We start from the raw sequence: 11,885 nt of genomic DNA on the forward strand, positions 1-11,885 counted from the left end.
ATAAGGGTATCTAGTCCCTAGAAAAAGCAGATTACAGATAAAAAACATACGATTAATCTCTACATTTATTTTCTTTATATTACAATACTGATGCAAAGAAGCACTTCAGATATAATTGTCTTTGAGGTTTCTGAATATGTACTCCGGAACTGAAAATAGAAATATCACCAACTATTTTTCGTTGTTGTTTTTTTCACCTTTGGTGTTTCTGATCCTGCTTTCATTATCATTCCAAGATTTTTTTTTCTTTCTGCTTGAGCTGTTTTTAGCACAATCGATCCATTTATGCAAATGTTCACTCTTTAAAAAGTACTTATAAATCAATTTCTCTGGGAGAAACTAAAGAAATATATCAGTAGAAATATTTTTAAAAAACCACGAAAAGTGGAATTTAGAAGGTATTGTTTTTCCTTTATGTGAAAGGAAATATTCAAAAGACTCTGATATAACTTGAAAACGGGGTTGGCTTTTACATAAGCGTATACGTCATGATCATACAAGTCTTAACTGAGTCAGTTATAAAGAAAGCCAATCTGGACTTTTGTCCTTGATGTCTTTTTGGATAAAACATTACAAAAGTTAAATTCAGAGCTGATTGCATTAATAGAAAAACAGCGCCCCCTGCTGTTAGCTGAGAGAACAGTTCCTCCATTTTTTCAAATCTTTCTATTTATTACTAGCTGTATCCGGCCACGCGTTGCTGTGGCTCTCGTTCACTCAGCCAACAGATGGCGCTGTTTTTCAAAAAAAGCATGTTTTTACCTGTCACAGGTGTGACATCTATATAATAGTAGGTATATAAAAACACGCGCGTATTCGAATGCAACGTTGTGTCAAAATTTCAAAGCAATTGGTGAAGAACTTTCTGAGATTTAAGATTTTGAACAAACGAACATTTACATTTTTATTTATATAGATTTCACCTAAAAAACAATGGTAATAGTTACTGCTTGTTATAAACATAATGTTAAAAAAAGAACCCACATGTTCCTTCTGCCCAACTTTCTCTTCCTGCAACAGGAATAAGTAGCTGGAAAGTGATTCTATTAAAACAAATGAAATATTAGCCCAGTGGCTGCCAAATATATTTTGTTATACACATAGAAATGGCTCAGGAACTTTTGGTGCCCAATACAGAAAATCAAAATCAGTGTAGTGTTTAAAATAATAGTAATCTAAACCAGGGCTTTTCAACCTTTTCACCCATTGTACCACTTTTAGGATATGGCAACTCCACCAGCAAGGTGTCAAAAACGTGATGACCAAAAAAAAAAAAAAAGGAAAAAAGTAATAAAGTACAGGTAGTCCTCGCCTTACAACAGTTCGCTTAGTGACTGTTCGAAGTTACAATGGCACTGAAAAAAATGCCCCCCAAGCCACAGCCGAGCAAGACACTTGCCTGACCGCCCGGTGGCGCTTCCTCCTGTCCGAGGTTTCCATTGTGAGCATTTCTGTTGAGGATTGGCAGCGGGGGTGGGGTGGGGGGTGTTTGGTTTTTATTCCCCCCGTCTGCTGGGTGGTTGCAGCAGGTTTTGGTCACTTCACATGATCCTGGGACACTGTGACCGTCATAAATATGAATCAGTTGCCAAGCATCTGAATGTAAATCACAAGACCCTGGAGATGCTGCAACATTCCAGCTGATCGGTGCTTCTTCTGGGCTCAGCAAAAGCGCCAGGATCAGCGCCAAGCTGGGACACGCCGGGTGGGCGTGTCCCATTGGGTGGGCGTGGCTTCGGTGGTAATGGCAGACTGGGTGGGACTAAAAAGTTCAATCAATTCCAACTTTGCGAGATCTTTTTTTTTCCCCGCGAGAAGTTGAAATTGATTGATTGAACCTTTTTTTTTTTGCACACGGCGGCGGAGGCCTAAAGCGAAAAGGTTTTATAAAACCCAGCTGAAGGACTAGGGCGATGGTGCCCATGCCCATAGAGAGGGCTCTGCGTGCCACCTGTGGCACACGTGCCATAGGTTCGCCACCACGGGTGTAGTGTTTGATCTGTAATGAAAATAATTATCTGCAACTTGCTATATATTTTTTGCAATTATGCGTCACTGTCTGCTGTTTGGGATACATTGTTTCAGTGTGCCAAATAATACGGTCAGCTTAACACCAGGCAAAGGAAATTAATGATGGGAAAAGTAAACCAAGCTTGATTATCAGTGTGAAACGGTGTTGGTTTAAGCAGCCCCTGTTCAATGGGGAGACGCTTTTAATATCATGGTCCAAAATCCTTAAAAGTTTATATTAAGTAGGGCATCAAAATGGCAGGTATAACTGAATGATAAGCCCCTGCCTCTTTTAACACGCATGTGGTATGTGCCATGCATATGAAAAAGGATCAGGTATCGATCACCTGGTTGCCCATATTACGTTGATGCTACCTTCCCCTACACTTTAATCCACTAATAAAACTCCTCCATTTATCATTTTCTACACATGAAGAACAACCTCTAGTTGTACAAAATGAGTATACATAAAACAATTTAAAAGAGCTAAGAAAAAATGCCACTTAACAAGTTGTAAAATCAAAACAGCTCCATTTTGGTTTGCATCATCCAAGGTAGCTTCCATTTTGGTTCCAGTTAGTAGAAAGCAGGTAGTTGAGATGTTTGGAGTCTGAAGGACGATGGGAGACATGCTGAAAAACATGACTTCCTGGGCAGAGAAGACAAAGATGGTGTCTAAATGATCTAAGTCTACTTGGTCACCTTCAAAAACAAGGTCCAGAGGTTGTCCAGGCCTAAAGGACGTGGAATTCAGCGCCTTTTAGCTTTTGCCTTCAGCTGGGGTGGATGGTTGAGGTAGCCGAGGCGCTTGTAGTTTATAAACAGGAGGGCAAAGTTGAGAATGTAGGTGCTGATGCAAATCACGCAGAAATCATGGAGCACATAAAAGAGGATGTAGGCCAAGTAGAGAGATCCAGCAATGGAGACCAATGAAGAGCCCACTAGAGTAATGGCTGCCAGGCTGTGGTTAAAGAAACCTATGAGGAGGAACCAGGGTTAGCTTCTCTTTAGCAATTTGACAGAAATGCTGCTATTAGGAGTTAATAGTAAAAACAGGATTTGATCAATGAGCTCACACCCTAGAGCAGGGGTAGGCAACCTTGGCTCTTTTATGACTCGTGGACTTCAACTCCCAGAATTCCTGAGTCAGCCATGTTGGGAGTTGAATTCTGGGAGTTGAAGTCATAAAAGAGCCAAGGTTGCCTACCCCTGCCCTAGAGCAAGTGTCTTCAAACTTGGCAACTTTAAGACTTGTGGACTTCAACTCCCAGAATTCCTGGCTGGCTGAGGAATTCTGGGAGTTGAAGTCCACAAGTCTTAAAGTTGCCAAGTTTGAAGAGCCCTGCCCTAGAGAAGTGTTTTTCAATCTGAGCAACTTTAAGATGCCTGGACTTCAACTCCCACAATTCCCTAGCCAAGCCATGCAGGCTGCAGGAAGAAACCCCCCCCCCCTTGCTGCTTGGGGAATTCTGGAAGTTGAAATCTGAACATCTTAAATTTGTCAGTGTTCAAAAACAGTGTTAAAGTTGCTCAGATTGAAAAACACCGCACTAGAGAAAGACTTAAAGGTGGCTTGGTTCGAAGGTTTGCGTGAATCATGGTTCAGGGCTTACCACGGTTGTGTGAACTTACTTCATGTTTGATCAAACTATGGTTAAGCAAGCCATGGTTCATCATAACATGTCAGCCCAGCTTACCTCTGTTTCTCATTTGTCCTTTCCTGTGCTAACTACGGAGTGCCAGTCCCCACCTATCCCTGTAAAATCTCCCTCCGAAGATCACTTCCTGTTCTTTATCTTTGGTGTCCCCATAGTTCAATTCTTGTGCAACTCCTGTATCACATTCCTTAGCTACTAAGCACGTTCTGTCCTGCAAAAAAAATATTTTTTTTGAAGATTTTTCTTTTTTGCATTTTTGCAGACCTGGGATTTTACCCAGCATTTATCATCTTCCATTTGCTTCCCACCCCTCCTATTCCAAATCCTCTTCTGTTGGTGCTCATGATTCAAGCAAGAATAATACAAGTAGTCCTTAACTTATTATCCATGATGTTTTTGCTAGAAACTAGCATTAATTCCAGTTTCTGGCAAAAAAACAACAACCCCACACTTATTGGCTAAAATGGATTCCCTTAACCACCCCTACAAAGAAGCTTGTAAAATTGGGTGCAGTCACATGGTGACCTACTTAATGACTAGCATGACTTACGACTGTAATTCTGAGCTCAATTATGGTCATAAGTTGAGGACAACCTGTATTATGAATATTTGAGCAAGCCTGAAGATAAAGCAGCCCGCTGTTTCTTCTGCCAAGGAAGACAATGAATTAATGCTGGCTAGGGAGCCCCGTGAAGAAACTGCATTAGCTAAACCTGCTTGGATGAGCATTTATGAAGACAGCCTAGCTCAGTGATGGCGAACCTTTTAGAGCAGGGGTGTCAAACTCAATTTCATTGAGGGCCGCATCAGCATTGCGGTTGCCTTCAGGGGGCCGGGTGGGTGTGGCCTACTGGGTGGCCGTGGCCAGTTCTACATCGTTCGCGTCAAGGGTGCCTGTGGGGGCCTGGGCAGGAGTGGAACAGATCTGAGGGTCTCTGGCAGAAGGGGGTGGGACCGGGGCAAGTGCCAAGGCATGGTCCACTGGAGGAGCCTCACTGTTCCTCTCAGGCCATGCGGGGTGGTGGTGGCTCTCGGAGCAAGACTGAATGCGTTTCAGCATAGATGGCCACCACAAAATTGTACATTGGCTCCTGGCCGGCCTGGGCCAGGGCCAGGGCCAAGGCAGCGGGGGCCGTTCCCTCACTGTTTCCAGGATGGCTTCGCGGGCCGCATGAAACCACTTCGCGGGCCGCATCCAGCCCCCGGGCCTTGTGTTTGACATGTCTGGCTTAGAGAAAAGACAAGCTATACACCTTAACCAAGAGCAACAGGATTGTGAGGCAATCTGGATCTCAAAAGGATGGACATCTCTCTTCATCGTGCTTTCTCTTGCACGTCCTCTGCCTCATACTCACCCAGAAGTATCTGCAGAATATAGAAAATAATCCCAAAAATGCTGTTTGGCTGATTGAAGAGGCTGTGAGGTCCCAGGAGGTCTGCCACTAAGCCAAAGCCACGACCCCACCTGGAAGATATAATGCTGGGTAATGATTACAGCGACGATAAGCAGAGGTTGGGACTTGGAATTCCTGGGAATCTTGACTTGAAGCTAGATGGAGAAATCGAAAAACAACACACAGTCCTGGAAGAGATGCAGGATATAGTCCAGTGGTGGCGAACCTATGGCACGCGTGCCACAGGCGGCACGCAGAGCCGCCCCTGTGGGCCCGCGCGCCATTGCTGGGCTCCTCCCCTCCCCCTCTCCACGTATGCGGAGTCTGGGAAGAGCTGCGAGAGCTGGGCGGGGTGAGGGAACCTATAAAAAGAGCAGTCTTGGCAGGAGAGTGAGTGAGTGGCCTTTGGAAGTGACCAGTGGTGGGTTTAAAATCATTTCAACAACTGGTTCTCTGCCTTGCCTTCCCTCTGTCTTGGTTGGGCTGGGCTGCTCGGGGGGGGTCAGCTGGGGTGGGGGCAGGAGGGTGGGGGTCATCAGGTCCCAGCTGGGGGAAGGCGAGGGGAGGGGCTGGAGGGCTGGGATGCCTCTGCGGAGGAAAGCCACACTCCCACCGGCCGAGCCTCTCATCCACACTGTGGTCACGTAGGATTGCATAGAAGGAGCACGGGGCGGGGGGTGGTGGTGGCCGGCAGGGGTGAATCAGAGCCGCCATCTCCCTTCCACAGTGTAACCCCATTGGCGTGGGCAGAGACGGCCCCGGGACGGCCGGAAAGGAGCTCTCACCCGCCAGAGACCCCCTGGATCACCCCCAATCCTGCCCGGCCCCCACAGGTGTCCCTCCCCCACGAGCATCATCGAGGTGGCCACACCGACTGCGGCCACGCCCACCCAGTCAGCGACGCCCACCCGGCGATAAATAAATGGGTTATGGGTTGCGATTTGGGTATTCTAAAAGGTTCGCCACCACTGATATAGTCTTTCCTGTGACACTTCACAGAAGGGAAATTGGACTTAGAAGAAACGGGAGAAAAAGAGTACACAGGTAGTCCTCGATTTACGATCGTGACTGGGACCAGAAATTCGGTTGTTAGGCAAGGTGGTTATTTGGTGCCTCACGCCCGATTTTATGACTGGCTGTGTTCAGCCAACCACTGCAGTCGTTCAGTATCATGCAGTCATTAAGCAAATCTGCTTCCCTCATTGACGTCACTTTTTACTGGAAGTCGGGCAGGAATGTTGCAAATGGTGATCACATGACCCGGGGACGCTGCAACCATCCTAAATACATGCTGCTTACCAAATGCCCAAATTCTGTTCACTTGAGCTTGGAGATGGTACAGACAATTTTAAGTGTGTCAGGCATGAAGAGTCAGGACGACATTGCATATAATAATAATAATAATAATAATAATAATAATAATAATAATAATAATAATAATAATAATAATAATAATAATAATAATAATAATAAAGTTGGAAGGGACCTTGGAGGTCATCGAGTCCAACCCCCTGCTCAGGCAGGAACCCTATACCATTTCGGACAAATGGCTGTCCAGTCTCTTCTTAAAAACTTCCAGTGTTGGAGCATTCACCGCTTCTGGAGGCAGGTTGTTACACTGGTTAATTGTTCTAACTGTCAGGAAGTTTCTCCTTAGTTCTAGGTTGCTTCTCTCCTTGATCAGTTTCCATCCGTTGCTTCTCGTCCTGCCTTCAGGCGCCTTGGAAAATAGCTTGACTCCCTCTTCTTTGTGGCAGCCCCTGAGATATTGGAACACTGCTATACACAAGAATCTAATCAACTAATAGCCAGCACTAAACTCGTGCTAGATAAGACTTAACAAAATTTAAGGAGGCTGGACTTGTTTGTGGGAACATATCAACTCCAGGCTAATTCCCGTCTTGACTTCACCCCCAGATGCTGTCTTTTCCTACAGTATGCACAGTAAGTTTTTCTAGGTCCACTGTAACATTAAACAGTCACCAAACAAATGGTTGTAAGTCAAGAACTAGCTGTATTGATGCTTCTCGACTTTGTCCTTGGAGAAGACTCCTGAAAATACCCTGGGCTGGCAAGAAAAAGAAGCAAATGGCTCACTGAACAAACTACCCCGGCGTACTCACTCAAGGTACAAATGACTAGCCTACTTTGGATACATTATAGAAAGATGTAGTTATCTGGTGAAGGCTTGAATGGGGCAAAGGCATCACTCTGCCCCTCCCTTGCCTCATATTTTATTTTATTTTACAGGCTCCCCAACTCCCACATGCTTCTGGACATCTTACAACAAAAAAAAACAACTTATTAAATGGAAAATTAAACAATGAACCAGAAGAGCAAAGTATCAAAACCAAAAACACAGTGAAAATAAAAAGGGAGCTTCACGGTCCCTCTGACCCCAAAGCCTGGGAGTCTTCTATAATTTCCAGAATGCCTTCAGGCTGGAAGCCCCATGAATCTCTGGTGGGAAATTGGTTCAGAGGGCAGGAACTGCCAAAGCTGACCCACCCTGCTGAATCAATCCAGACAGGCAGAGATAATTAAAGATAAGCAGTCCCTTATGTAATCAGGCCCTGTGCTATGCAAGGCTTTAAACCAGCATCATGAATTGCATCCAGAAGTCAACTGCCAATCAGTGGAGCTCATGCAATATTTGCAAATGATGGGAAACTGTGCCAACTTTTACATTATCTTTAGTGAAGCAAGCAAACCAGCGTTTGCATTTCCTGCGTCAGATAAGGAGAGCACATCTTTCTCCTCCTGTCCTGACCACTTTTTACAGAGGCACGATTGAGAGTGTTTTAACAAACTGCATCACTGTTTGGTTTGGTGGTAGCAGAGCCACAGATAGAAGGTCCATACAGAGAGTGGTAAGGACAGCTGAGAAGAATATAGGAAGCTCGCTTCCCATTATTCAGGATATTGCTTATAAGCACTATGTGCTTAGAGCTCGACGCATTGTTAGGGACACCACACACCCACTTCACGGTCTGTTTCTGCTGCTCCCCTTTGGGAGGAGGTTTTGAAGTATTTATAACAGAACTACTAGATTCTGTAACAGCTTTGTTCCTTATGCCATCGGTCTTGTAAATTCACACACACAAAAAAAATCTGCCATGTATATGTATACATTCGAACTAGACTGTGATGTTTCTCTGTGTCATATATGTGTGCGTGTGTGTGGGTATATGCATAACGGTATTTTTTTTTAGAGCTGAATGCCACAAGCTTTCATTTTAATGTATGCTGATTAATGTACATTTAAAGTGACAATATTCTATTCTATTCTATTCTATTCTACTCTACTCTACTCTATTCTTTTGTATCCTTTTCAGTTCTTTTCTCTCTTGGCCTCCAGAAGACACTCATCTGTCATTGGGGTTGAGAGGCATCCAAAAATCAATCAAGGCTTTTTCAGTGGGGCTGGAAAAGAGAATTCACATTACAGCTCAAATGCTGGTTCTGATGGGAAAGACTGTCTTTCCCCAACTCCTCAAATTTCCTGGAAATTATGTTCAAGCCTAACCAGAGACTAAAATGAGAAGGACACTTCAACTAAATTGTAGAGTAGAGAGTCCTGGGCCAGGAGCCACATATTTACTTGTAAACACAACGTGGATGAAGAGACAGAACGGGGGAGAAGAGAACCACAGTATCAAACCCTTCAAGAGTTTGATCCTATTCCAGTCTGGGATAAAACTAGCTTTCTCCATAATTAACTTTCTCTGAACGGAAGGACCGTCCTTCTCATTTGCATGGAGAATTTTTATTTATTTGTATCTCACCTATTTATTTATTTTTTACAAATGATTAATGCACACAACTCCTCTCCTCCAGCTGAGGCATTTCCAAATACAGCACAGAACATTATCCCAGGGAGAATGGAGCCTAAACTCTGTGTAATTCTGATCCTTTTTTTTTTGTAAAGGTTCATTTATGACCACAATTGTGCTCAAAATTTCCATTGCTAAGCAAGTCAGTTGTTAAGTGAGTTTTGCGCCATTTTACATCTCTTTTTGCCACAGTTGTTAAGCAAATCATAGTGGTTCTTAAGTGAATCATGTAGCCATTAAACAAATCTGGCTTACATTTATGCACCCAAATTTTGATCACACGACCATGGGGGTGCTGCAATGGTCGTTAAGTGGGAAAACCTGTCATAACTTCCTTTTTCAGTGCTGTTGTAACTTGGAAGGGTCACTAAATGAATGATTATAAGTCAAGGACTACCTATCATGAGAGAACATATCCAGAAGACTGAAAGCTCAGATCACAAGAGACATTAGTCAGCTCTATAATATCCACTGTGCTGGGGTGGCAGTTTGGTCATGGAAGAGTGAGTTGAAATGCATTCTGTATATGCACAGAGAGTTTCTGGGTGCTTGAAGCTAAGGCAGAATTTCATCTCCCTTCTCCAGCCATGGCTTTTCCAAAAGATGGTCCCCTTCAATTCTCACAGTTAACAGCAAACCACCCCCCCCAAGCTTTTCTCATCCTTCAGTCTCCTGCAACTTAAAATTCAGCTTCCTAAGCAAAAAGCTGTAGGTCAGGGTGTTTCAACTGTGGCAGTTTGAAGATGCTTGGACTTCAACTCCCAGAATTCCCCTGCCATCTTCCTGATGCACTGGGAGGCTTATTCCCCTAAATATAAATCTTTAAAATAAAAGTTATGATATGACATGCTAAAATAAAGCCTTTGCCAGAAGAAGCCATAGCAAGGAGGAGTAAGAAATGACAGAAACAGCACTGCTCTTAGGGGATGCCAGCTTTACCCCCTTTTGTACACGCACCATGGGGTTGCACACACATCCAACAAGAGTTGCAACAGGATTTTACACCGCAATTATTTCTTTTGGGTATTGTGGAAGATTTAAATTCTAAAGAAATGATTTTGATGTTGTATTGTATAACGACAGCAAGGTTATTGGTTGCTCAAAACTGGAAGAAGAATGTATTACCCACTATGGATGATTGGAGAACGAAGGTGTCGTATTTTGCAGAAATGGCTAAGATTTCTGCATATTTGAAAGATCAATCTCAAGAAAAAATTATTTTGGTCTGGAGAAGATGGATAGAGTATATTCAGAGAAAGTACGAAGTTAACAAATATTATATAGCCTTTGACTAGATTTTATATTGTTTTTTATTTGTTTATCATATTATATATATTTTATATTTATGTTAAGTTGATAATTTTTTTTATTAGAGTTAAAGTATGTTAATATCTGATTGTATTATGTTTGGGTATTTTTATTTAGATTTGGGATGACATGTGCATAACCCTGTATTCGGTTCTGGGAAGTCCGGGGGGGGGGAGGGAAGGAGGGGATTAAAGATGTAAATTTAAATTTTGGTATATTAGAATGTTATAGTGAAATAATGTATTTGAAGAAGATGAGATGCTCGGCTGGTGCCCCCAAACTGCGTCCGAAGGATGAGGAAAAGAAGGAGGTGGGATGTGTAGGGTAGTTGAGAGGAGGGAGGAGGAGAGAGGTGTAGGTAGGAGGAAGAGAGGAGGAGGGAAGTAGGTAGGAAGGGTGAAAGAGAGGGTGGACGCAGGTGTGGGGGGGCTGCTGAGCATCTCTGAATAGATATATAATATGGGGCTTTTTTATTAATGTATACCATATTTGTAATTTGTCTGTTTATTTGAAAATTAATAAAAAAATTGAAAAAAAAAAGAAGAGTTGCAACAGGATTGCCGCCAGCCACAGCCACCCCACACGCAGGGAGAGAAGTAGTTTGACGAAGCTGCCTTAGCAGAAAAGAAGCACTGCCACAGTTTCCCCAATAGCAGGACCTGATCGGCTTCTCCTGGGCTAAGATCTGGCCAGGTTCATGCAGCACATGGACAGGAGACCACCAGAGGGCCCCAGGGCTGCAGGTTCGATTGGGAGGGCAGAAAAAACGCCTTAAAGGAGGCAAAAGAACAGCCACTTCCGGATTTTTGCTAGGAAAATTACCGGATGTCCCAAAACCCAGGCTGGACTCTAAAAGCGTCCTTGTGCCCCTAAACCAGGGGTAGGCAACCTTGGCTCTTTTATGACTCGTGGACTTCAACTCCCAGAATTCCTGGGAGTTGAATTCTGGGAGTTGAAGTCCACGAGTCATAAAAGAGCCAAGGTTGCCTACCCCTGCCCTAAACCTCCGCCCAGGCGCGGAAGATAGAGCCAAGAAATAGTGCAACCTTCCGACTCTGAATTCCTGCAGCCCTGGATTTCCTGGTGGTCTCCCGTCCGGAATGAACGTCTAAACCTGGAAAATGGAGAAGTCGCTCGGGTATTCTCCGCGCTTCCTCAATGCAACACCTCCCCGGAGCCCAACTCCATCCCTTCCACTTAATGGAAGTGGGTGCAAGCTTAGGAGGGCGGAGACGCTCAGGATCCGCTGGATCGGAGTTGGGGGCACCACCGACCTGGAGGTGAAGACGCGGGAGCAGCTGATGTCGGGGTTGATGTCGCACATAGCCCGGTAGGCGGCGTCGCGCTCCTTGGAAGTCTCCACGTGCAAGGCGTAAATAGAGAGCGCCAGCCCCGCCGCGCAGAGCAGCAGCCGGGCTGCGCGCTCCCACCTGGGCACCGTCATCCTGCCGTCGGCCGCCAGGAGAGGAGACTGACCGCTGGAGCCAATACCGCTTTGTTCCAGCCTGGCCCTGGGACACTAGGCCGCTTCCCATTGGCCGGCCGGCCGGCCTGCCTGCGTTCGAACAGGCATCCCAGCCAATCAGAGAGCGAAGGAGGGAAAGGAGCAAGGCATGCTGGGGATTGCAGTCTAGCGTTCCCTAAATGGGAGGCGGGGGGAATCTTCCTTCTGCGCGTCTCAG

General features: G+C 44.8%; 1 protein-coding gene across 1 annotated transcript; it reads right to left on the minus strand.

Annotated features, from left to right (window-relative positions):
* Positions 1 to 2,033: 2,033 nt before the first annotated feature.
* Positions 2,034 to 11,647, minus strand: LOC107294319 (vitamin K epoxide reductase complex subunit 1-like protein 1). The gene is made up of 3 exons (XM_015823546.1): positions 11,478 to 11,647; positions 5,024 to 5,133; positions 2,034 to 2,987 (listed from the first exon to the last, which is right to left on the minus strand). Exons 1-3 carry the CDS (start codon positions 11,645 to 11,647, stop codon positions 2,761 to 2,763), a joined length of 507 nt encoding a protein of 168 aa, XP_015679032.1. The 3' UTR covers positions 2,034 to 2,760.
* Between the last annotated feature and the right edge of the window lie 238 nt (positions 11,648 to 11,885).

Source organism: Protobothrops mucrosquamatus, unplaced genomic scaffold (genome assembly GCF_001527695.2).
Source record: "Protobothrops mucrosquamatus isolate PMUCROS unplaced genomic scaffold, P.Mucros_1.0 scaffold1908, whole genome shotgun sequence".
Taxonomy (NCBI): Eukaryota; Metazoa; Chordata; class Lepidosauria; order Squamata; family Viperidae; genus Protobothrops; species Protobothrops mucrosquamatus.